The 27,215-nt window shown below is 40.8% G+C and overlaps 1 protein-coding gene across 1 annotated transcript in view; it reads left to right on the top strand.

The window, feature by feature from the left end:
• The window catches only part of MED23 (mediator complex subunit 23), a 116,805-nt gene that overhangs the window by 81,788 nt on the left and 7,802 nt on the right, over positions 1-27,215 (top strand). The window contains exons 21-27 of the mRNA XM_077486864.1: positions 667-847; positions 1,043-1,213; positions 10,381-10,597; positions 13,075-13,311; positions 15,639-15,804; positions 19,754-19,826; positions 26,271-26,485. Of these exons, the coding sequence (XP_077342990.1) occupies positions 667-847; positions 1,043-1,213; positions 10,381-10,597; positions 13,075-13,311; positions 15,639-15,804; positions 19,754-19,826; positions 26,271-26,485 (1,260 nt within the window). The remainder of the gene's footprint in view (positions 1-666; positions 848-1,042; positions 1,214-10,380; positions 10,598-13,074; positions 13,312-15,638; positions 15,805-19,753; positions 19,827-26,270; positions 26,486-27,215) is intronic.

Genomic DNA, 27,215 nt, shown 5'->3' on the forward strand with positions numbered 1-27,215 from the left:
CACCACAAACCGGTATGAGAGAAACTGCTTCAGGCAATATGAAGCTCCATCCCCAGGAGCATGTATTGTACAAAACCAATGTGCAGTTATGTAGAAAAGTGATTGTATAATTAATAGGCTAGACCCAACATGCACCCTATGCTCCAGGATGTTTGTATTGCAAGCAGATTAAGGCCTCGTTCAGACAACAGCTTGACACCCATAGCTTATGTATCCATCTCTAGATTCTAGGTGCTGTGTGCAAGCAGCCCATTTATGTCTATTGAGACACAGCCGCTCATCCCAGTTGACAGCCCTGCGGGTAAGAACCCTCAAGTGCACATGGTCTGTGGCCGCTCACCTGTATGGCTGTCTAGTTGGAACCAGCAGCTATGTCCATGCAGCAGATAATTCCCAATTGACATGAATGGCCTGGCCATAGGCAGCACCTGAGACCTAGAGACTCATAAACTAGGAGCTCAATTATGGGCTACAGGTGTCGGCATTCATCTAAATGAGACCTAATAATGGTTTAGATGTTGAACCTGTGTTGTGTGTAATACAGCATTCCTAGCCCATAGCAGTAAATGCAGACTGTAGGCTTTGGTGAATTTAAACCACTCAAAAATCAGCTGTCATTTTGCTTGTGTACAAGCGGTAAAAAAAATATATTTTTTTTCTTTCTAGGGTTCTGGAGAGAATTGGTGCCAGGGCTCTTGTTGCTCATGTGCGGACATTTGCAGATTTCCTGGTATATGAATTTTCTACCTCAGCAGGAGGACAGCAGCTTAATAAATGTATCGAAATGCTGAACGACATGGTGTGGAAATACAACATTGTCACTCTTGACAGACTGATCCTCTGTTTGGTAAGGATTTAGGTTTTCTAGACCACTATTTCAAAGGGTTAACCTTAGGTTAACCTAGAATTATGCTTTTATTTGGGGATAAGTTGCACGTTTCTCTAACATATGATTCTTTCATATTCCTCCTGTTAACTGTTGGCTTGAGAAACCTCAGCAACTTCCATTGAATTAGTAAGTGACAGATGTTTCTATCTATAGGCCATGAGAAGCCATGAAGGAAATGAAGCACAGGTGTGCTATTTCATTATTCAGTTACTTCTTCTGAAACCAAATGACTTCAGAAATCGAGTGAGCGACTTTGTGAAGGAGAACTCCCCAGAGCACTGGCTGCAGAACGACTGGCATAACAAGCACATGAATTACCATAAGGTAGAGTACGTCTTCCCTGAAATGTCTAAGAATCAGAAAACAAGTTGTGTGCCGTAATCAAAGTTGAATTTGATTTCATTTAATACACAGCAACAGTTCATATCAAATAGGTCAATACTTTGCTTTTACAGAATGCAAAATTGGCTGCTACTATCCCCTGTTGTAATGATAGCCTGGATATCTCTTGCCTAGAGGGTTACACACAAGCTGCTGCTATTTGCTCTAGCTGTGCAATTTATAACATGTTATGTTCGGTAGCACGCTGCGAAGCTTACACCTAGATGATATATTTTTATTTTTTGTTTACCATCATTTTTGTTTCCTAGAATTTGATTATGAAGCTTCTCTGAGTCTATGCAGTTTTTTTTTTTTTTTTTTACATAAATTACAATAGTCATCTTGTTCTATAATTGGGTAGTATGTCGTGCCCGTGGACATGTAAAACATGTAAAATTAAGCGTACAAATTTTTAGTGCATTGTGTTGTGTGCAATGTGAATAGCTGATTAGTATGTGCTACGTTTTCTTTGGTAAAGTGAAGAGCAGTGAGTCCCATTTAATATAAATAAATACAGAGTGAAATATAATCTTAAATATTTCCATAAAATTAGTATCTGATGGCCTGATAAATAGTTATAGTGGCTTGTTTTTATTTAAGAAAAAAAAAATGGTTACCTGTGATCTGCACTTAGTATGGGAGCTACTGTTCATTTTGGGTCTCTGTCTCCTGCATACCCCAAAGACCCATGGTTCCCTTTGAATTCTAGCAGAACTACTATTCTCTCCGCCAGTTCCCAGCATTCCCTCCAGTCAACAGCAATTGGGGGCTGCTTTATATACCAACTATATATGCACAAGTACCTTGAAAAAAGTATTTACACCCCTTGAAATTTTAATTTTTATATTCGGCCCCCGAGTCAATACTTTGTAGAACCACCTTTCACAGCAATTACAGCTGCAAGTCTTTTTGGGTATGTCTCTACCAGCTTTGCACATTTAGAGTGAGATTTTTGCCCAATCTTCTTTGCAAAATAGCTCAAGCTCTGTCAGATTGGATGACGAGCATATGTGAACAGCAATTTTCAAATCTTGACACAGATGCTCAAATTGATTTAGGTCTGGACTTGGACTGGGCCGTTCTAACACATGAATATGCTTTGATCTAAACCATTCCACTGCAGCTCTGGCTGTATGTTTAGGGTCGTTGTCCTGCTGGAAGTTGTACCTCCACCCCGTCTCAAGTCTTTTGTAAACTCTAACAGGTTTTAGTCTAATGCCTCATTTCCACTGAGCGGATCATTTCGGTATGGTACGCTATTTTGAGTGTTTCCATTATGAAAGTGGCCCATACAACCAAACCATACCGCACCATTCATGGTCCTGCTTCAGATATCGGACCATAGAAAATGGTCCGGTATGGTTAGAGCGGAGCTACGATACATTCCACTGATTGGCAGATGTTTTTCTGTCCGCCAATCAGTGTGAGGCCACGCTAGGCATTTTTTCTAAACCCCGTATGGCCCCTGGTGGTCCGACTTGCAGTGGAAACGCTCACCTGAATAGACCGGCCCATTCTAACCCTTTCAAACTGTACCGACCTGAACCGATCCACTCGGTGGAAACGAGGCATTAGATTGCCCTGTATTTGGCTCCACCCATCTTCCCATAAACTCTGACCAACTTCCCTGTCCCTGCTTAAAAAAAAAGCATCCCCACAACATGATGATGATACTACCACCGTATTTCACAGTGGGAATGGTGTGTTCAAGGTGATGTGCAGTGTTCATTTTTCACCACACATAGCGTTTTGCTTTTAGACCAAAAAGTTAAATTCTAGTCACATCTGTCCAGAGCACCTTCTTCTACATGTTTGCAGAGTCCACGACTTGGCTTCTTGCAAACTGAAAACAGGACTTCTTACGCCTTTCTTTCAACAATTGCTTTCTTCTTGCCACGCTTCCATAAAGGCCAGATTTGTGGAGTGCACGACTAATAGTTGTCCTGTGGACAGATTATCCCACCTGAGCTGTAGTTCTCTGCAGCTTCTCCAGAGTTACCATGGGCCTCTTGGCTGCTTCTCTGATTAATGCTCTCCTTACCTGGCCTGTCAGTTTAGGTGGACGGCCATGTCTTGGTAGGTTTGCAGTTTTGCCATTAATCTTTCCAGTTTCAGATGATGGATTGAACAGTGCTCTGTGAGATGTTCAAAGCTGGGGATATTTTTTTTATAACCTAACCCTGCTTTAACCTTCTCCACAACTTTATCCCTGACCTGTCTGGTGTGTTCCTTGGCCTTCATGATGCTGTTTTACTAAGGTTCTGTAACCTTTTCAGGGCTTAACAGAACAGCAGTATTTACAGTGCCTTGCGAAAGTATTCGGCCCCCTAGAACTTTTCAACCTTTTGCCACATTTCAGGCTTCAAACATAAAGATATAACATTTTTATTTTTTGTGAAGAATCACCAACAAGTGGGACACAATTGTGAAGTGGAACGAAATGGAAATTGGATTTTTGAAACTTTTTTAACTAATAAAAAAATGAAAAGTGGGGCGTGCAAAATTATTCAGCCCCCTTGCGTTAATACTTTGTAGAGCCACCTTGTACTGCGATTACAGCTGCAAGTCGCTTGGGGTATGTCTCTATCAGTTTTGCACATCGAGAGACTGAAATTCTTGCCCATTCTTCCTTGCAAAACAGCTCAAGCTCAGTGAGGTTGGATGGAGAGCGTTTGTGAACAGCAGTTTTCAGCTCTTTCCACAGATTCTCGATTGGATTCAGGTCTGGACTTTGACTTGGCCATTCTAACACCTGGATACGTTTATTTGTGAACCATTCCTTTGCAGATTTTGCTGTATGTTTTGGATCATTGTCTTGTTGGAAGATAAATCTCTGTCCCAGTTTCAGGTCTTTTGCAGACTCCAACAGGTTTTCATCCAGAATGGTCCTGTATTTGGCTGCATCCATCTTCCCCTCAATTTTAACCATCTTCCCTGTCCCTGCTGAAGAAAAGCAGGCCCAAACCATGATGCTGCCACCACCATGTTTGACAGTGGGGATGGTGTGTTGAGGGTGATGAGCTGTGTTGCTTTTACGCCAAACATATCGTTTTGCATTGTGGGCAAAAAGTTGGATTTTGGTTTAATCTGACCAGAGCACCTTCTTCCACATGTTTTGTGTGTCTCCCAGGTGGCTTGTGGCAAACTTTAGATGAGACTTTTTATGGATATCTTTGAGAAATGGCTTTCTTCTTGCCACTCTTCCATAAAGGCCAGATTTGTGCAGTGTACAACTGATTGTTGTCCTATGGACAGACTCTCCCACCTCAGCTGTAGTTCTCTGCAGTTCATCCAGAGTGATCATGGGCCTCTTGGCTGCATCTCTGATCAGTCTTCTCCTTGTCTGAGCTGAAAGTTTAGAGGGACGGCCAGGTCTTGGTAGATTTGCAGTGGTCTGATACTCCTTCCATTTCAAAATGATCGCTTGCACAGTGCTCCTTGGGATGTTTAAAGCTTGGGAAATCTTTTTGTATCCAAATCCGGCTTTAAACTTCTTCAACAGTATTACGGACCTGCCTGGTGTGTTCCTTGGTCTTCATGATGCTCTCTGCGCTTTCAACAGAACCCTGAGACTATCACAGAGCAGGTGCATTTATACAGAGACTTGATTACACACAGGTGGATTCTATTTATCACCATCAGTCATTTAGGACAACATTGGATCATTCAGAGATCCTCGCTGAACTTCTGGAGTGAGTTTGCTGCACTGAAAGTAAAGGGGCCGAATAATTTTGCACGCACCACTTTTCAGTTTATTTGCTAAAAAAGTTTAAAATATCCAATAGATTTCGTTCCACTTCACAATTGTGTCCCACTTGTTGGTGATTCTTCACAAAAAATTAAAATTTTATATCTTTATGTTTGAAGCCTGAAATGTGGCAAAATGTTGAAAAGTTCAAGGGGGCCGAATACTTTCACAAGGCACTGTATACTGAGATTAAATTACACATGGACTCTATTTACTCTTTTTAGATGACTTCTGAAGGCAATTGTTTCCACTAGACTTTAGTTAGGTGTATCAGTGTAAAGGGGGCTGAATACAAATGCATGCCACAATTTTCACACATTTATTTGTAAAGAAAAATTAAAAACCCTTTTATCATTTTCCTTCCACTTCACAATTATATGCCACTCTGTGTTAGTCTATCACATAAAATCCCAATAAAATACATTTACCTTTTTGGTTGTAACGTGGAAAATTTCAATGGGGTAAGAATATGTTAAGGTAATGTAACAAAATAATTGCAATTGCAATCCACATAAATAGGATAAGAGGGGTAACAGTGCTCACAACAGGGGCCTAATAAATCCGAGTCTGGAGCCTTGCAGGTATCCGTGCTCAGCCTTTCAGTGTCCTCTTAATCAGTAATGCTATGATTAACCGCTTAAGCCCCAGACCTCTTTTTGCGATTCGGCACTGCGTCGCTTTAACTGACAATTGTGCAGTTGTGCGGCGTGGCCCCCAAACAAAATTGACATCCTTTTTCCCCCACAAATATAGCTTTAGTTTGATGGTATTTGATCACCTCTGCGGTTTTTATTTTTTGCGCTATAAACAAAAAAGCGTCAATTTTGAAAAAAACTCATTATTTTTAACTTTTTGCTATGACTATCCCCCAAAAATATATATAAAAAAAAATGTTCACACATTTTTGGGACCATTGGCATTAATACAGCAATCAGTGCGATTTAAAATTGCATTGATTACTGTAAAAATGTCACTGGCAGTGAAGGGGTTAATATCTATACTAGGGAGTATTCTAACTGAGGGGGGGATGGGGACTGTGCAGGGAAACTAACAGATCGCTGTTCATACTTTGTATGAACAGACGATCTGTCAGTTCACTGCTCAGAGAACCGGTTCTCGGTGTGCTCCGAGCGATTGCGGGAGCCCGGTGGTGATCGAGACCATGGAGCACTCGCATCGGCTCAGGGAGTGGCCATTTATGCTGCTGACATAGTATAACAGCGATACGCGCAGCCCAGTCATGCTGCCTCAGTAAAACTGTGGTGGCTGGTCGGCTAGCGGTTAAGACCATTGGCCGATACATGCAAGCTGTTCTTGTCTGTTATCGCCTCGTAACAAATAAGGATTCAACATGAATGTTTTGAGTTGCCGGCTTCCTATATCTTATCTGTAATTACATTTGCAGGCCTGACAGTTATGTGATGTACAAGACTAAAAATAATAAACAACAAACCCCTATTTTTCCTCATTTATTTGTTCTTCACGTGAGCAGCCTACAGTGGAAGGGTTCAGCAACAGAAGCATTGCTGCCAGCTCAGTGACAATGCTGATATCCATGCCCCCTGTAACATTTGACTGTAGTGCAAGCAGCGATTGACTACATCAGTGTGGCTCTGTGATGTGCAAAAGAGATAAATGCGATGCAACAACTTGGATTAGATAGTAAGGCTGCTGGAAAGGTAATTACCTGTGCCTGGATAAACAACTGCACACTCTTTGAAATGATACTCAAGATATATGAAGATCTGGCAACTCCGTGTAGAAAACCATGTAAAATTGAAATCCTCTTTATTGTAAATTCATCAAGACATGGGGGAATCGAATATACGAAAAGGTTGACGCGTTTCAGCCCCCAAATGGCACTAAGGTCTGTTTGGAAGCTGAAAAGCGTCACCCCTTTATTTTCGATGTCTTGATGAATTTACAGTGTGCAGAGGGACTATAAATTGCAATCCTAAGTTTGAGAATTACACAGATTCACTTTAACCGGATACTATAATGGCTTTTGGTCAGTTTAATTTTTGGTAGATTAGATTGTAAGTGTAAACACAGGCAGGAGAATTGATGTCATCTCCCCTCGTGGAACTCTTTTCATTCCAGAGAGGCGAGCAGACATCTCACAGCAAGTTGCACCAACACTACACTAACACCAGCAAACATGGGTACACTTGTCACCCCATTTTTTTTTTTTTTATAGCATCAGGGTACCCGGCATATATTACCTAAATAAATGAAGAATGAAGGTTTAACACCCTGATTACCCACCAGGTTTTAGCGTCGGGGTTCGCGTCGCCCCAGGCAGCATAAAGTATAGTGCCAGTAGCGCTGATGCCCACCCACGCACGCACCATACATCTCCCTTAGTATAGTGCCTGAACGAGTCAGTATCTTTGATCAGATCTATACTAGTGTCACCAGTAGTTTAGGGTTCCCAAAAATGCAGTGTTAGCGGTATCATCCCAGATACCTGTTAACACCTGCGTTTAGTCCCTCCCTCCAGCCAAGTGCAGTATCAGTCGATCACTGTCACTTATAAAACACATAACTGCAGCGTTCTCAGAGTCAGGCCTGATCCCTGCGACCGCCAACCATTTTTTTTGGTAGCGGTTGAAGCAGTCGCTGACAATCAGATGCTCCTTTTTTCCGTGAGTTTCACTAGTTACACCAGTAAATTTAGAGGCCACACTGTCCAATCGAAGGTACAGTAGTGAAAAGGCCTACAGGTTTCTAAGCATGACAGATGAGAGTGAAGAGGAAGTCGTGCATCTGTCCGATTCAGGCTCAGAATACAATCCTGTAGACAGCAGCGCCACCCTGACAGATAGCGCTGACAGGGTTGTGGTCCCTGCCAAGGTCAGACGTACCCGACCCCATTCTTCTGCTGTTGCTGAGGTGCAAGAACCGCAGGGCTCTCGTATGGAGCAGAGAGCCAGTACTAGTGCCACTCATACTTCTGGTGAACTGGCAAGCACCAGCGGCCTAGTACATCCTGGTCATACATCCAGCACTGCAGTATCACGTGGTGACGTGGCGAGTCCCATAAGTTCAGTTCAAGCTGGTGTGTGGCAAGCACGAGTAGTGTCCCGCAGCCACCAACAAGACAAACACAAGCCCGTCAAGCCCATAGTGCCCTTCCTGCTGCATTTGCCAATCCAAATTGGGAGCCCACCACTTCTGCAGCGCCCGTACTTCCCCCCATTCACTGGCCAACCTGGAATTCGCTGGTCAATTCATCACCCCTAATTCGCAGTTGATCCTTGCCAGAGATTGGAAACCTATTAGGGTTTTTGAACTTAAGACCTTCCTGGGCCTATCCCTCCTCATGGGCATAACTAAAAAAGTGAGTTGCGGTCATATTGGTCCACTGACCCAATTCACCATATGCCCGTGTTCTCTACTTGCATGACCAGGACACAATACTAGCAGATCTTGCGATTTATGCACTTCAACGACAATGAACTCTGTCGTCCTCAGGGTGACCCTGGATTTGATAGGCTCTACAAAATTCAGCACCTCATATACCACTTTAACAGTTTGCAGCCTTGTTTACTCCTGATCAAGTTGTCGGCGTTGAGTCCCTGATTACATTTTCTGGGCGCTTGTCTATCAATTAGTATCTTCCCAGCAAGCGTGTCTGATATGGGGTCAAGATGTATAAGCTCTGTGACATGGCAACGGCTGTACATATAGTTTTTCATAGTTTACGAGGGAAGAGATAGTCGCGTGGAGCTGGAGAACTGCCCAGACTACATAGGGAACGCTGGTAAGATTGTGTGGGACATGGTATCACCCTTATTCGGAAAGGGGTACCACTTGTATGTGGACAATTATTACATAAGTGTGACACTCTTTAGTTACCTTTTTGAGTGTGGAATTGACACATGTGTCACCGTGCGATGTAATCACCTGGGCTTCCCCCAATTGCTTGTAGAGTCCTGACTTAGGCTGGAGGAGAGAGCCTGCTTGAGATGTAATAATTTGCTTGCAGTGAAGTGGAGGGATAATCAGAATGTTTTTGTTCTGTCCTCCCTACACGCAGATACTACAGTCCAAATTCCAACGACGACCCCAATTTTTCCAAAAAAGAGTACCTGTCACTACCCATTGAATCTTAGGGGATATTTAGAACAATAAAAATGATTTAAAAAAAACTAAAATTAAAGGAACTAACAGTTTAAAAATAAAATAAAAAAAGCATAATAAAAAAAAGCACTCCTGCCCCCTGTGCTCACGCGCAAATGTGAATGCAAGGGTCGATCTTGTGTCGTAAGTAAACAGCAATTTTATCATGCATGTGAGGTATCGCCTTGAACACCAGATCGAGGGCAGTCAATCACTCCTCTGTAAATCTAAAGTGGTAACCTGTAAAGGCTTTTAAAAATGTATGTAGTTTGTGCGCAATTTTAAAGCAGGTCGTGTTTGGTATCCATGTACTCGGCATAAGATCATCTTTTTTTGTTTCATCAAACATTTGGGCAATATAACGTGTTTTAGGTCATTCAAATTTAAAAGTGTTTTTTTTTTTCCCCCTCTGTCAGACCTTGTATTTGGACAGCAGCACTCTCCACTTTCAGATTACACTGATTAGTGGCTGCAGCCACTGATTTAAAAAAGTTTTCCATCGTGTCTGTTCAACAAAAGTAGATCTGTCGTACTGGGGCAGCCACACAAAGAACAAAATTCGGCCAGTTCCTACTGAACCAGCTGCATTTAGATCTGTCTCTGCCCAGATTTAGACTAAGACTATGGTTATACTGTATATTCCTCTGTCAATTCTTTTTAATATGCAGACTTCATTAACCAGTAGAGAGCTTAGCAGGTTGTATGTGATGGTAATTACATGATGGTCATTTTGTTATGAAAATGTTAACTGCTTGGGAGTAGACTAATATCCAGCTCTCTAAAGCAAAGCATTAGACCTACCCTTAGGTGCTTAAGAACAATGGAAAATATATGTGCCCTTTTTTGGTTTTTTTCTTTTTTTGTAAAGGGTGAACTATGTCATTTTTATGTCTAGTGTTCATTTTAGCTTAGCACCTGAGGAACAGACTGTGGGACACTGATTCTAGAGTCCCTATGAATACTGCTTAGAAGGCTGTTTGTCACAGTCCAGCCCATCCATTTTTGGGTACACTTAAGTGCATTTCCTTCCCATATTCCCCCTGCAGCTTCACAATGAAATTTCAAGTCCAGAGTGTTTTTAACAGAAGGTTGGGGTTTTTTTTTTGTTTTTTTACAGCTCTTTAACGAGCCACCTAAAATAATTTTCTAGTGTATGTGACAATATTCATTGAAAAAAGATCTACTGTTCTTTTTATTCTATACAGTAATAATTGTGATTGTTGTAATTTTTGGTTCCTAGAAATACCCGGAAAAACTGTATTTTGAAGGCCTTGCAGAGCAAGTTAACCCACCAGTGCCGATTCAGCCCCAGTACCTACCCATCTACTTTGGAAATGTGTGCCTACGCTTCTTGCCCGTGTTTGACATCGTCATCCATCGATTTCTGGAACTGCTTCCTGTTTCTAAATCTTTGGAAACTTTACTTGACCATCTCGGGGGCCTGTACAAGTTTCATGGTTTGTTGTTTACTTTTGCCTTATTTATTTTGGTGGATTTTTCCAATGTTTAGAATTTAACATCTTTTAAATGGTCCTCCTTATGCATGCCTTAAATCAGACTTCAAATACACTAAGAAAATCCCAGTGATTGTTGTTTCCAATATTTAAACTATTTATTCTAACATGACAAGTTTTGAAATTACATCTATATATTGTCTAGTAAGATGCATGCTATCACCAAAAGTATTGGGACACCTGCCTTTACACGCACATGAACTTTAATGGCTTATGCTTAAGCCGTAGGACCCATGCCCAGGGACTTTTATATATCCTGTAGTCCTAACTCTAAATTTCCAGAGCCACCATAGAAAGAGCACATATTAAAATGGATAGATTAAGGACAGGTGTGTCTGGAGGAAACCCACCCCTCAAAGCCACAGGCAGCAAAGTCATCCTGTCCATCCCTGGCATTAAAATAGTCCGACTGTACAAAAAAGTGGCAACAGCCCCAATTTATAACTGGCCTTAGCAGCAAGGTGCACATGGATGGACAATGCACATCACAAATTAAAAAGATTTCCCAGCACACTTACTGACCAGCCTGCAAGTCTAACAGTTTAGGGCCAATTTGGTTGCTTTGCAGGCAGGCCTGTAAGTGTGCTGGGAATTCTTTTTTGTTTTGTTGGTGATGTTTAGGAACACAGGTTGTACAGAAGTTGATCTATCGTTTGACTTTTGTACATCTACCCTGTTGGGTTTTTCTGGAATGATCAGTGCTGTAGTCGCCAACACTTGTCATTGTGTTCTGACGTCAGGGAAGGCTCCCAACCATACGAATATACTAGCTCGGCTAGAGTTCTCCACCCATCCACCTTTGTGTGCATTCACTGGTGGTTGAACGAAAAAAAGTGTATAATGTTTTGCCTGCCTTAAAGAAAGAGCTTGAAGGAGTGTTGAAAACTCCAAGAAGACAGAAAAAAAAGCATCTGGGCAGGAAATGTGTGTTTACCATAACTGAGAAACAACCTGGAAGTAATTGGGGGAGACTGAGAGGAGAGAGATGCACCAGGAGCAGAGTTCTGCACACTATAGACTAAAGCTGGCCATACATGGATTCGGCAGGGACCAGCTGAGATTTGATCCATCTATGGGCAGACTGTTTTACCCAAGTCGATCCATCAAATGACTTGTGTACAGCCAGCCTGTTTGGATTTTTTTTTTACATGTGTTTACTGCCTGCGGCTACAGTCGCTAACAGTAATCCGTGTGTTCTGCCGGTTGAAAGGGCAACCCTGCATTCCCTAGCTGCCAGAACACGATAGCGCTGGTGTGGAAGGACAGAAAATTGAATCGTCTACGAGTTGCTATAAACTGTGAGATAAACTTTCTTTTGGTTCCATATTCAAATGGTGATTTTTATACTTCTGCAACTGAATGACAGCAGCCACTCATATTAAAAAAGACTGCATATGTAAGGACAAGAAAAAAGTGATTACTTTTTGTATCTGAACATATAAATCAGAGAGTGCAGTGCTGTGTAAAGAGCAGGAGGAACGATTGCTAAACCCAGGAATAGGATCATTGATTACGTTGACTATCTGAAAAATCTGAATACACAGTACTGTGTGCAAAATAAGAGGTGATTGCTAATCTACACTATATTATCAAAAGAATTGGGACACCTACCTTTACATGAACTTCAATGGCGTCTTATTCTGAATGCTTCAATATTAAGTTTGCCCACCCTTTGCACCTATAACTGCTTCAATTCTTCTGAGAAGGCTGTCCACAAGGTTTAGGAGTGTCTATGGGAAGTTCTTGTACTTCTGTCAGGTGTCCGACGATTCTGTTTGCGTGATTTTACCGTGATTCGTTGGGCGACAATCATGGCAATTCTGTTTGCAAAACGGATTGCCATGGTGTGAATGGAGCCTTAATGTGACCTATAAACTGTACAATGCAGTTAAACAGGCTGAAATACTTTGGGGGGGGGGGGGGGTGAAACTCTAAATTTAATATGGTTGCATAAGTGTGCACACCCTCTTTTATTTTTTGTTTACAAAAGTTTTATTTGGAAGATTCAAGAAATATTTACAAAGTCATGAGGACAATATGTTTTTGAATATACAGTAATGTACATTAAAAACAGTATACAGTATCAATTGGATACACTACAAGTATATAATATATACATCCAATTTCAAGAGAATTAAGTAATCACATTCAAACTCATTTTAAATAGGAGTCAGGAGTCAGTACACACCTGTTATCATTTAAAGTGCCTCTGATTAACTCCAAATAAAGTTCAGCTTTTCTAGTAGGTCTTTCCTGACATTTTCTTAATCCTACAACATGGTCTGCAGAGAGCTTCCAAAGCATCAGAGGGATCTCGTTGTTAGTTGATTATTAAATTGACCAGTGGCTGTCTGAAGCCTAAATATGGATTTAGGTTGACCAACTCATTAACATTTGTGTTTTGTAATGACTTACTTTAGATCGACCAGTCACCTACTTGTACAACACACTGCACTACTATGAAGTCCACCTTCGAGATCGAACAAACTTAAAGCGCAAATTGGTCCACTCCATAATTGGCTCTTTAAAGGATAACCGGCCTCCGGGATGGTGCCTGAGTGAACTGTATCTCAAATATGGCATGAATGCACGGGAGGACAATCCCTGGATCCCAGATGACACTTACTACTGCAAACTGATTGGTCGACTGGTTGACAATATCCTTTTTTGGGTTTTATTTATTTTCTGCCAAAAAGCCTTGCATTTTTTATAAGCTTGTTTTGCACAAAGATATTACATTTTTGGCTTACTGTCTTCTCTCTGGGTCAGGTTTGTGTGGCTACCTGTATGTATCTCTGTTGGGGGAATTTTCCCTCACTTATACAGAAGCAGGACAAAAAGCAAGAGGAGATCTCCTCACAGTGAGGACAAGTCATTGCCCCAACTAGGAGATTTTACCTCGCATCCTATTCTGGAAATGTTCAACATATTTTTGGTTTTTCTGTACAAAGTGAGGATGAGTCTTCTAATAAGGGCCAAAGATAGCAGTATAGGCTTGAAAGCGTTTCTAGCTTTTCCCTACTCCATTCAAAGCAAATGAAAATGATTGACTAAAGTTCCACATTAAAGAGTTTTTTTTAATTTTTTTTAAAAAATTTTTATTTTGCTTGCACTATTCAACACCCTTGTTGAGTGTTACAGCCGTAGTTATATCTTGAAGAAAAAATTATTCTGGTCTCCCTGCACATTTAATGGCATAATGTGCCAGTATGCATCGCATACTAGTACATTATAAAATAATTGTTTTTTTTTTTTTGTAAAGCGGTTTGCTCCAGCAGCCGCTGCCAGAGATTCCATCTGCCAACTGGTTTTCCTTATGGATTCACGGGCTGCAGCCATTTCGCAGAGCTGCGATGACGTCACTCCTGCTCATGTTTACAGGAATCCCGGTCGCAGCACAGAGGTTTGGATTGACAGCACATTGTGTGCCCTTAATTCAGAACGCAGTGTGCATGCGCCAGTGAGGTCTATGTCCTAAATGTGCACCATTCTTTGTACCTACCAGTAAGCTTTATTATAAGCTTGCCTGTAGGTGAAAGTGACAAAAGTAAAAGAATATAAATTGCAAGATTTGTTTACAGGAGATTATACAATTATACAATACACATCAGATCATTATGAACTTGAGCAGGACCATAAACTTACCCTGAGGTCGGAGGAGGAGTTTAATCGGCGTACAGCACTACCAAGCTGGATGTAATCTACATATGTAACAATTAAATATTACTCCCAATGTGCATACATGTAACAGGCCTTTATAAATAAAATTAAGTTTATAAAATATCACTATACCTTAATAACATCTACATGAAATGTGTGTGTGTATATGTATATATATAATCATACACACATGCTTTATAGCACAATAAATGTAGTTTTACTATACCAATGTTTAGCAGGTTAACTGAAAGGTGAGTTGTGACTCAGAAAAACATAGGTGTCATAAAACTACAGGTTTATCTTTTCAAATACTATTTGAACAAAGATATTTAATAGACGTTAGTGATGTGATGTTTTAAAGCAGCTTAACAGTTTTTAGATGCGTTTGCATTAGTCATTTTTTTTTTTCTTGGGCCCCTTTCACACGGAGCGTTTCAGTAATGACCCGCCCCGTGATGATCCGCTTACTCAACGGGGATCGCTATGTTGTCCCCGCTGAGCCGGCTGCAGACAGGGCCGTCTCTGCACACTGTGCAGGGACCGCCCTGTCAGCTCTTCATTCTCCTCTATGGGGGGAATCGGACGAAAACGGACCGTCTGTTCCGTGTTCATCCGATCCGCTCTGCAGACGGATAGAAAAATAGGATTTTCCTCCGTCTGCAGAATCGGACTGTTGCGGAGGCGGACAATAGCGGGTGTCTGCGGATGTTCATCCGCAGACACCCGCTGTCCCATAGGGATGCATGTATGTCCATATTTCATCCGCAAACGGATGGATGAAATACGGACATACTGTCCGCATGTGTGAAAGGGTCCTTAGATGTGTCTGCATTAGTTCTTTTTTAGGCTACCCCTCCTTTATTTTCACCTGGTGATCTTGCCGTCCAGTAAGTCTGTTGTTTTACAATGCATGTACCACTGACAGGGGGTGCTTATAATGATCATCTTTTATTTATGTAAAATCTTTATCCCAAAAACAAACTCTCTTGTTCCAAATGCTTCTAAAGTGTGCACTGGAGTTCAGGTTCCATTTGTTAGTGTATCTAAATCTACTAGTAAATATAACACTCCCCTCCGTGTCAGACTGAAGATGCTGGTGTCCAAAGGTGTCTCTATTGCGCCTCCATCCAGAGTTGGTCTTGATAATACAGGAGGTGTGTTACTTGCCAGATCCCCAGGTAAAAACAGAGAGAAAACAAATGGAGCCACCACATCTGATTGGTGAGCTGCAATATAATTTTTTTGCTTTTGGGTTTAATACTGATTCAAGCATGCGGTGGTCTTATTGGAGGATACTGTGGAACTTTTCCTTAACATTGGTCACCCATGGCGGGAAAATCTCCTGGCCCATTTCCAAACTGCGATTGGAGATTTAATGAGTTCCCTAATCCTGCAGCTCATGCCCTTCACGTCACTTGCGTTGAGCTCATGGCTTTGGCTGTTCCAGGGAAAGAAGTTGGTAATGCACTTCTCAATGTCGTTCTAAGAAGGTATGGTAAACTTGCCCATGTGTGGGCATTGACCTTTTTATACCAAAGCTTCACTGCATAAGGAAAAAAATAATAATTTTTTTTTAATGCCAAGAGTCCAACATTGTCACCGACGGCTCCAGTCTTTTTAATGCAAAGACCTGAGGAGCCAAAAAAGTGCTTAAGCTTTGACTGTGTAAAACAGAAAAAAATGTTTTTGTTTTAAGTATTTCATCATTAGTTTAAAAAAAGTAATCGGTTCACAGTCACATAGGCCAGCAACAGATCCAAAAGTGGCAAATATTGTGCAAAAAAATTCTACATTATCAGGATCAATATAAAAAATTGAGCAATTCCTGGTCACAAGACTTCTGCTTTCCACATACATCTTGTGACATTGATTTCTTTAGGTTTACTTTTGCCTTGGCTTCAGAAGAGGTAATATTTCATAACATTTTGCAACGGCTGATCCCTCTGGTCTAGTTCATGTCTGTTATTTGCACTACTGAAATGCATACATAATCCTCCAGCAATTGACCTTTATATGTCCTATAATGATGCACATGGAATTTGGATTCATAATGCTGCACAATCAGTTGTTTTCCAGCTTCAAGTTCCTTTTTTTTTTTTTTGTAACCTGAAATAGTCCTTTCCTCCACCAGTGTGACTGTATGAAAATGGGGTTGAGACCAAGAAAGACAGACGCCCCATTATAATATAGTTATGGTGCCTTGGAAAATATATTTCTGCTGCTTTACTTAGAATTGCTGGCAATGTATTGATTCCTTTCTAGTGCTCACATTAGGGAACAATCTAAATGAATAATTCTTAGGAGAAAGAAAACCTGATGATAATCTCCCATGATGCTTCTGGAAGATGTAACATCTGTTCATATAGGCGTCTGAATCGCCCCGTCTGTGACTGTAAATGAATACATAGAGAGTTCACTTACCCTTTGCCTAAAATATAAAGTGGAGAAGTCAAATTGTGTACAGCAGGGGTGTCCAAACTTTTTTCAAAGAGGGCCAGATTTCATGAAACGAACATGCGTGACGGCCGACCATTTTGCCTGACATTTTTTGTACCATCATTTTTGTACCAAAATGAAATGCAAATTAAATATTTTATGCAAAGTTTATTGCAAACATAATACTATTCATTCCATAACATTGATGACAATATATGATAAAAAAAATATATATATATATATATATATATATATATATATATATATATATATATATATATATATATAAATTTCTCTCTGACTCTCTATATATTTCTGTGTGTGTGTGTGTGTGTGTATATATATATATATATATATATATATATATATATATATATATATATATATATATATATATATATATATATATATATAAAGCCCCTGAGTGCTACGCTCATTCTTCTGAGCCAGGATGTGTGGCTGGGCGTATTCACAAGTCTATGTGCTTGAGCCCCGCAAGGAAGCTGACCGCGCGCAGCGCCACCGCCAATGACAGACACTGTGACGTTTCCCCTATCTCTGCATCTGCAGTCCGTAGATGCAGAGATCGGGATAGTCACAGTACTGTGATTGGCTCTTTGCACTGTCCACTTCATAGCGGCTCGGGCACATAGACTTGTGAACACGTCCAGCTACACGTCCTGGCTCATACTAAGAATGAGCGCAGCGCTCGGGATTTGTCAGGCTATATTAACAGCATAAAAAACATAACGAGCTCGAGCTTTGGGGGCCACAGGTGTGTGTGTGTGTGTGTATATAATATGTATATGCAAATTCCAAGTGGGGACCACATCAAACCAGAATGCGGGCCGACTTTGGACATGCCTGGTGTACAGTAACCAAACAAAAAGCCCCAAGCTGTGAATTTATTATTGCCAGTTATGCTTTGTATTAAAGATAATAGGTCCCTAGCTGTTAAAAGAAACCATCTCCTGATGCCAATAGATAGGTGGTACATCAAAGTTGTGAAGAGAAGGTAAACTAAATCAGCATTTTAGTTTAAGTTTGTGCATTCTTAGATATAGGAATAACGCGCTTTGTTTCCTTTTTTTTTTTTTTTTTTTTTTTTTATACAAAGCATAGATCTATGCCCTTGTGATACAAATTCCTAAAAGCATTCTATTGTGCCTATAAGAATAACCCTGAATCTGTATTAAGAAATTGAGAGCCATGTTAAAACATGCACATTGGGCAGCAGGCTGCCTCCAGTAAATATGCCGGTGCCCCTAAGACCAGCAAAGAATCGGTTTGGTTGAGGACAGTGCGTGACCCCCCTGGACCGGTGAGTTCTCTTATTAAAAGTCAAGTGCCCAGCTGTGGGTTGCGAGTGCGCCACCCGGTCCTGAGCTCCGTGGCTGCGGGACCCAATTGCTGCCGGTGTCCCGCGATCGGGTCACAGAGCTGAAGAACGAGGAGAGGCAAGTGTAAACAAACCTCTCCTCCTGCTTTCTAGTGAGCCTGTCACTGATCGTCTGTTCCCTGTCATAGGGAAAGACAATCAGTGACGTTACACGCCAAGCCACGCCCCCACTACAGAAAAAAACACGCTTAACCCCTACACTGCCCCCTAGTGGTTAACTCCTTCACTGTCAGTGACATTTTTACAGTAATCAGCGCACTGATCGCTGTATTAATGCCAATGGTCCCAAAAACGTGTCAAAATTGTCCTACATAATGTCACATTCACAATAAAGATCGCTGCCATTACTAGTAAAAAAATATAAAAATACCATAAAACTATCCCCTATTTTGTAGACGCTATAACTTTTGTGTAAACCAATCAAACGCTTGTTGCGATTTTGTTTTTTATTTATTTTTATTTTTTTTACCAAAAATATGTAGAAGAATACATATCGGCCTAAACTGAGGAAAAAAATGTTTTTTTTTATATATTTTTGGGGGATATTTATTATAGTAAAAAATATTGAATTTTTTTCTAAATTGTCGCTCTATTTATGTTTATAGAACAAAGCATATCCCTCTATAGTGTGTACTTAGCTCAATCCAGAGCACCAAGTGTCTTTTCTGTTTGCTGCTTCGTTCCTCTAGCAGCATGAGTCACTTCTGACAAGTTTTCCTGACACAGATAAAAATGGTGACAGAAGAGGAATCTCCAGACAGATTGACAGCCTCCGTTCTGTTTCTGTGTGAAGGGGGTCTCTTGCCTCCAATCAGCTCTGAGTTCTCACTGAGCTCCGCGGAGTGTAATTTCAGCTCTCCACCCCCTTCTTTTTCAACTCTTAGTCAAGCTTTATGCAAACCAAAGTTGTGCAGCAGAATACATTTTGGCCTTAATTTATGAAGAAATTCTATATATATATTTTTTTTTTATTGGATGTGTTTTATAACAAAGAATTAAAAATAAGAAAAAAAAATGTATGTGTGTGTATATATGTATACGTGTGTGTGTGTGTGTGTGTGTGTGTGTATATATATATTATTACCTTTTATATTTTTTTTCTTATTTTTATTCTCAACATTTTCAGTCTTTTTTTTTTTTTTAACCCCAGTGGCGATTAAATACTTCCAAAAGACAGCTCTATTTGTGTAAAAAAATTACACAAATCATATTTAAATAAATGTGTACAGTGTTCATGAAGGCGGCTAAACCTTCCAGAGCTCAAGTGGTTAATGTGGTGACACAGCAATCCATAGCATGCAGAATCGCATGCTCAATTTAAGGTATTTTGGGAAAGCCAATTTACTGGCAACAAGGCGGTTTTACGCAGCTGGGTAATTTGGTGCGCTCAAGCAATGCCAGAGATCCTTTTCCAGGTTAAATAGTTCACATATGTATATTTTAATGATGTGTTTATCTGTCTGCCTGGAGTTTAGCTTTTCATGACATCTAAAACAAACATGCAGAATGAATTGTGTAAACACACTCTGCTATCTCATTACATCTCATAAAACTCTGTCTGATTTTATTGACTATGCCTATTTTTTCTTTCCTCTTGTTTATAGCCAGCCACTTGTGCCAAGAGAAAATATAACAGCTTGGATGAATGCAATTGGACTCATTATCACAGCTCTGCCAGTGAGTGAAGTGCATAATAAAGATTCCTTTTTATATTTTCGATTTCACATCTGTGTTTATTTAGAGATGTATTTAATGGACAGCAATCTGCCTGAAAGCAGGAGGCTAAGGCAAGGAGCACATGCACACAAAGGGAGATGCCTGGCATATTAGCCACTTTTCTGTGTGGGCAGATGTTTGCAATACGGGAAATTTCGGTTATTTACAGTATTTTTTTATTGTATATCTATTTTTGTCTGCTCGTTTAGGTCTAGGGGACTGGGTAAAACATGCACACAAAAAAAGGAGAAAAAGAGGATATCACTGCACCTACCAAAATGGGTTTGGGGGGGGGGGGGGGGCAGTGTACCCATTTGCAAAGGGACTTTACATGTGCCTACAATGAGAAACAGAAGAAAAACAACAATAATAACTAAAATCGTATATTTCCTCTAATTAAGAGGAGATCCATCTCCTAATAAAAACATGTCATGCATTCTGCTTGTATCATACAGTTGTCATAAATTAGAGCAATATATGTAAGCATGTAGAATCAACACTTTTCGCAACATTTGCTCCCTCAGGATCCATGCTTAGACGTGGATGGCTAAAATAACCAAAACACGCTGCACAACATAGAAAAAGAAAATATATACATTTACACAATTCAAAGTAGCACAAATGACCTGGGGACCAAAAAAAAAAAACACGTGGGAGGGGGAAGAGACAGAAAAAGAAGAATGAGGAGAGGAAAATGGGGGGGGGGGGGATACTAAAAAGACGCTTTTATACCGGACACAGGTGACACTGCTGTCCTGGCATTCTCTTATTCCATGTGTGCCGGCAGTCTAAAGTCCTTTGTAAATATCAAGGCTTATGCAGAGCCCTTAGTCCTGCATGAAGCCATCAAGGGGCAGTCAACTGCTGGGGCATAGGGGAATGATGCCTGGGATGCAAAAGGAACAGGTAAGTAAAAGTACTTTTCCCATCCTCTAGACAAAAAGGAGCAGTTAACCCTTGCAGTGTGAGGCAGCCCAAGGTTGTATTCAATTATCAGCTTTTCATATTTATCAAGCCCACTTGGAGCCTCATAAGCTTCCCTGTCAATTGACTTGTCTCATCAAAGGACCTAGTAGGAAGATATTCTTTTCACAGGCAATAACCCCTGCCTGTATATTTTTGTTGAGTTGTCCAGATTTACTTTAATGTGCTGTGAATAAGATGACCCTTAATGTAATTTATATCTGCTTGCGGTTAAGCTTTTCTGTATGCATAGAAGCTTGCAATTCATAGTATATATGAGCGGTCCCCAAACTTCGGTCCTGGTGCCGGATGTGGCCCTTTAAAACCTTTTATCCGGCCCTTGGGACATTATTTTTCCCACTGATATGAGACACTATTCTGCCAACTGACACCATCAATGTTGTACCATTTTTCCCACTGGCACCTATAATGGGGCCCTATTCCTCCCAATGATATCAACAAAGGGGCAGGATGTTTACGCCCACTGATGCCAAGAAAATTTCCACTCCCGCTGGCCTTAGCCCAGCCCCCTTAAACTCTGACGAACAATAAGCTGGCCCTTTTTTGGAAAGTTTGGAGATCCCTGGTGTTTATAAAAGTTTTCCAAAAATGCAAGGCACACTAAACATACAGTCCATCTCTTTGTGAATGTCTGTCAAAGTCAATAACGGCTAGCTAAGAAAGCTCAATGACGCTTGTTTGCCAGAACAATAGAACAGTGCATAAGTTATTAACGTTTTTTTTATATTCTTTGGTTATTTTAGCATGATCATTTTCTTTGTATGATTAAGTTTGTTACAAATTTGACCACTTTTTATTTTTTATTTTTTTTAGGATGTCATCTTTTCATTAAATAACCTTTTGTATTTGTCCTGCCATTTTTTGTTAGGACAGACTACAGTGTCACGTAGGACATTAATTTTGCAGCAGATCTGGATAAATTTTTAATAGGTTTAAGCTAGTTCAGCTTTCCCCTGCTCAAATATGGCCACTGGAGTTCACAGAAAATCTTGTTTAAAATTATTAGGGGATTTGCTTAATGTGGAAGCACTGTTTAATATCTTACAGAGCACTCTTGTTGACCTCTCTGTTGGAAGATCATGCCCATGAGCTAAGACTTAATTCTATACTACAGGCATAACTAAAAATGTTTGCTTCAAGAACATACACTCCTGGGGCACCACAGCCTGGAAAACCTGGTACAATTTTAAAACAGTGCTGGAAAGTATAAGTATAGAAAGTGTTGCACTACATTAATCCGTTCCCACCGAGGCCATTCCTGGCATTTCTATCCTACTTGTGAAAAAAGCATCAATTTCTCTTACATTCACTGACTGACACAGCTCCTTTTATTCTTGACAATCAGGTTAAGCCACCTTCAGGAGAGGTCGAGGCAGAACGTGTACAAAAAACTGAAATATATATATATATATATATATATATATATATATATATATATATATATATATATATATATATATATATATATAGCAATTTTTTTGTGATAAGGCATTTGTGATTTTTTTTTACAACTCAAATTTTTGTTAAAATATAATATAATGTTACGAGTAAATAGATACCGAACATGTATCACTTAAAAATTGCGCACACTCGTGGAATGACGCCAAACGATGGTATTTAAAAAAAATCGGCATAGGGGACACATTAACCATTTTTGCGGCTTACCCGTTTAGTTACTGAGGAAGTTTTGTGCTAGAATTATTGCTCTCGCTATATTCGCGGCGATACCTCATGTGTGCTGCAAACACCGTTGACCTATGCATGCGTTCAATTATGCGCATGAGAACAAGGGGACAGCGGTGCTTTACATTTTTTGTATTTATTACATTTTTTTTCATTTTTATAGCCTTATTTTATTTTTTTAAATAATGCAAAAAAAAACAAAGTAAACAAACCAAACTAGAATATAAGAAGCGCGTGCTACCCACACAGGGGTGCTTGAGAAAAATGAATGTCTTGATGGCTAATGTATGCATGAGTAACACATGAATTACAAAGGTGTGTGGTTGAGAAAGGATCATTGTTCAAATAGAAATGTACAATACAATATAACATCATCCCTGAATATGAGCCAACACTTCGTGGGTGGTCAGTCCTAGTTGAGGAAGGAGGAATTCAAGGAAGCCGTGAACGTGGCAGTGTAGCGACCAGTCATGTTGATGCCATAGCAGGATCAGCTAACCACTTTGACCAAACCCAATCATACTTCTTGGGACAACCCCTATTCACATAGGTATCCTTATAGAGCAGGAGACTATTATTTATTAAAGCGGAGGTCCACCCTAAAGTGGACCTTCCGCTCATTGGAACCCTCCCCCCCTCCGGCGCCACAATTGGCACCTTTCGGGGGGGAGGGGGGTGCAGCTACCTGTACAGTACAGGTATCTGCACCCACTTCCGGCCTAGATTCTGCAGAAGGTACGCCCCTTTCCGGAGGTCCCCCGCTGCCTGCTGGGAAACACACGGATCCCAGAGACAGCGGGGACCATCCTTATTGCGCAGCGCGACTCGCGCGTGCGCAGTAGGGAACCGGGAAATGAAGCCGAAAGGCTCCACTTCCTGATTCCCATACCCAAGATGGCGGCGGCAGCACCCGAGAGACGATCGAGAGATCGGCTTCGGGTGCCGACATTGCGGGCACGCTGGGCGGGTAAGTGTCATTATTTTAAAAGTCAGCAGCTGCAGTATTTGTAGCTGCTGGCTTTTTAAAAAAAAAAACGGCGGACTCTCGCTTTAAGCTTTTCCAAAAGGAGATTGGGGGGGGGGCTGTATCAGAGTGCCGCATGACATGTAGCCTTTAGGGTGTGAAATAAGCCCTATGGGCAGTTTTTAATTGTATCAGTTTGTTCCTTGAAGAGACCAAAGTACAGAATGGGAGACCCCGAATGTCTTCCCAATCATCATCATCGAGGTTTGGGATATCTTCCCAATCATCATCATCGAGGTTTGGGATGTCTCGCTGACACTTGGCCTCTAAGGCCAAACAGGGTGGGAAGAGCTGTTGTAATTAGATGGGGCATATATGTGTGAGGTGTTTTTTTCTGTACAGTCAGTGTGTAGCACCCGTTCAAGGGCTGATTGGGCAATTACAAGGGAGGCATTTGGGAATTGGCTGAGAAAGTCAAAGGAGAGCTGCAAGTATCGAAACTAATAAGACGGGGGAAAATTGAAACCTGAGGAAAATTGTGACAAGGATTTTCAGAGAGCCATATGGGGAAATGTGCGAGATTAGCTTCATGTTATGTTTGGCCCATGTACCCGGTTCAGGCAGCATATAAAAATGGGGCATGGATGGGTTTTGCCAAAGTGGAGCAATAGGCGAGTGGGTACCCACCGGAAGGTGTTCATACCTGAGGCCCAATGTCCAGGCTCTAATGGAAGTAAGCAGGTACATGACTTTCGGGGCTCTGAACAAGAGGAGCTATAATGCTTCAACGGAAGAAACCACCACCGCCTCCAACGTGACAGAAGTGTTTGAGTGGTCGGGGGGAAAACCACCAAGCTGCTGTCACCAGCTGTGTAGCCAGAAAAGATTTATGCCAATCAGGGAAAGCCAGGCCCCCTTGACAAGTAGGGCACATTAAGGTGGTCAGTTCGTATCTTGGGGAGCTATCCCCCCCCAGAGAAAAGAGCAAAAAACTTGGTTGAGCCGATTAAAAAAAGAACTTTGGGATCCAAGAGGGGGAATGACAGAATAAGTGAATTTGGGTAGGATTAAACTGTCTCTATAAGATAAACACACACACACACACACACACACACACACACACACACACACACACACACACACACACACCATTTTTTCAGTTTTATTCATATCACAAGAAATGTAAACCTCCCTTATGATAGAAATAAGGTATGAAAGTTCCTCTTTATGGAGACATCTGGTGTCTATAATACCCAAGAGCTCTCCTCTACCCTGGAAAGCATGAGATAAAAAATGGGAGTGTTTACATCTGCTAGAGCCGGAAGTGACATCATGACGACACTTCCGGCCTCCCAGGATCATAGAGGTGGCCGGGGACCATTTGGTCCATGGTCAGCTCTGTGGTGACCCACCACCGGATCGAATACTGGGCTCTCTGATCACACAGTAGAGCCCAGAGAGGCACCAGAGGGAGGTGGGGGGTGTCCCCTCCCACTGCTTGTGAAGGCAATCCAGCAGCTAATTGGATTATAGGGTGGATTTTACATCAGAGGGATTCACCAGCTGAAAAGATAGATACTGGGGATGATGCCTGTAGCTGCAGACATCATCCCGGTATAACTACATTAAGTCCAGGACAGCCTTTAACGGCCTGCGGGCAGAAGTGGTTAAACACTCAATTATGCAATAATCGTAGTGTTACATAAAAGTTACCATCATAATATCTTAATATAAACACTCAATGCTCCTATATAATGTGCCTGATTATATATATGTATGTGTGTGTGTGTGTGTGTATATAAATATACATTTTTTTTTTTTTTCATTCTTTTGCGTGTGTGAGAATGCCAATACCACTAAACTATTGCAAATCACACAAATAGTCCATAACATCAAATATATGCTTGCAAGTTGATCCACGTGCAAAGTGATCTCTTTCAGCATGAACCACCATCAATCACTCTCCACGCTTACCCTAGTTTTGGACCTTACGAAGGGCACAATGCACTTTTTCCTCTTTAATGAATCAATAATGGTTGCTCTAAATAACCAATTTCATATTGATCTCTCCAGGGCTCTCAATATTTATCTGGTGGAACAAGTAAGCTTTCCACTGTAGTAACTGCAGTAACTGCAGTAACTCAAAAAGCATAGAAGCCACACATAGTGTTTTATCGCTTAAAAAAATTAAATTTTTTTTTTTTTAAACCTTCATAAAATTCACTCACAGTGTTGGTGCACTAATCCACAGTAGTGCACCATCTTAAAAACAAATCGATTACATATGCAGGTGTGCATGCCCCCTTTAAAGGAAGAAATCACAGCATCAAAAAATTCCAGTATCTAAGTCGCTCCTTGGTGACATGATGATCTCACTAAGCCCTGCCCCTAATGCGTTTCCTCACTTCATGCGACTTCTTCCCTGTTGGAAAGTGAGTAGTAATGTGTAACATAGCTCTGCATAGATTTGTTGAAGCTTCAACTGAACTCTGCTGTGACAAGCATTTGTTCAGTCATTATGTAGCAGTGTAGTGATGTATGTTGTTTTTTTTTGTGTGTTTTGCCAGAGTTTTCTTTGCTAATAAGTAGTGGTTGGTATAAAACAACGAACATTGCATAGTACATTTAAAAAAAAAAAAAAAAAAAAGCTGTTTTTAAAAAAGTTCAATCTTACATTCAATCTTACATTTCACATTTTTAGTATGGTATAAATGAGTGTTTTGCTTACAAGCATTAGATTTGGTCTTGAATTTTTTTTTCCCCCCTCCTTTTAGGAACCCTACTGGATAGTTCTTCATGACCGCATTGTTAGTGTGCTCCAGAGTCCAAGCCTGACCTCAGAGACGGAGTGGGTCGGTTATCCTTTCCAGTTGTTTGATTTCACTGCCTGTCACAAGTCCTACTCGGAAATGAACTGCAGTTACACACTGGCTCTGGCGCATGCTGTGTGGCACCATTCAAGCATTGGGCAACTGTCACTCATTCCAAAGTATGTACACGCTCTACTGTCGTCACTATGCTTGATTGTGAAATACAGATTGTGATGAAAGTAACGCAGAAGTGGAGGTTTTAAAGGGAAAATTAATATTGCAAAATCTTTATGATCACAATCAAACCCATATGTTAAGTTTGAAAATGAAATTGATTTAATGTATGTTTCTCCTCTGTTAAAGCTCAGTTTCATCTACAATTTGAATTAATAATTATGCAAGCTGTTACTGCTACTTCCAGGGGGAATGACTCTCATAGAATAAACCCAATTCCTGTGAGTCCTGAGCATCTTGGACCTTCCCCTGGGAAAGCTGAATAATGAGGGAGGGTTCAGGTGGAATTGGCCTTTCTGGTCTTTGATGTCCCTGTCAGCAAATGTGTTTGGGTGTCTAGTTTCTAGGTTCAGCTGGTTTTCAGCCACCCTAATACTTAATGTGGTAACTCTACCCAGATTATGAATATGTAGATTTTTTTCATATTTCTAGCAGGTAGTAAAAGCCATCCCTAACCTCTCTATCTTCATATACTGTCAAGTAATTCGCCCTTATAGCTCACAAAAACTCTATTTGCGTTTTTAATTGGTTTTTAACAGTATACACACTTTTTTCTGTATGTTTAAATTACAAGGATAGCAGGATGCCAGGTTTCTGCTTTCTGTTTTCATTACATTATTTTGAATCTAATTATGTCATGCAGTGCAGGCAGATTATTGAAGGAACTGGCAGGGT

This window comes from Lithobates pipiens, unplaced genomic scaffold (assembly GCF_037356315.1).
Source record: "Lithobates pipiens isolate NorthernLeopardFrog02 unplaced genomic scaffold, aLitPip1_a1.2 Scaffold_18, whole genome shotgun sequence".
Classification (NCBI taxonomy): domain Eukaryota; kingdom Metazoa; phylum Chordata; class Amphibia; order Anura; family Ranidae; genus Lithobates; species Lithobates pipiens.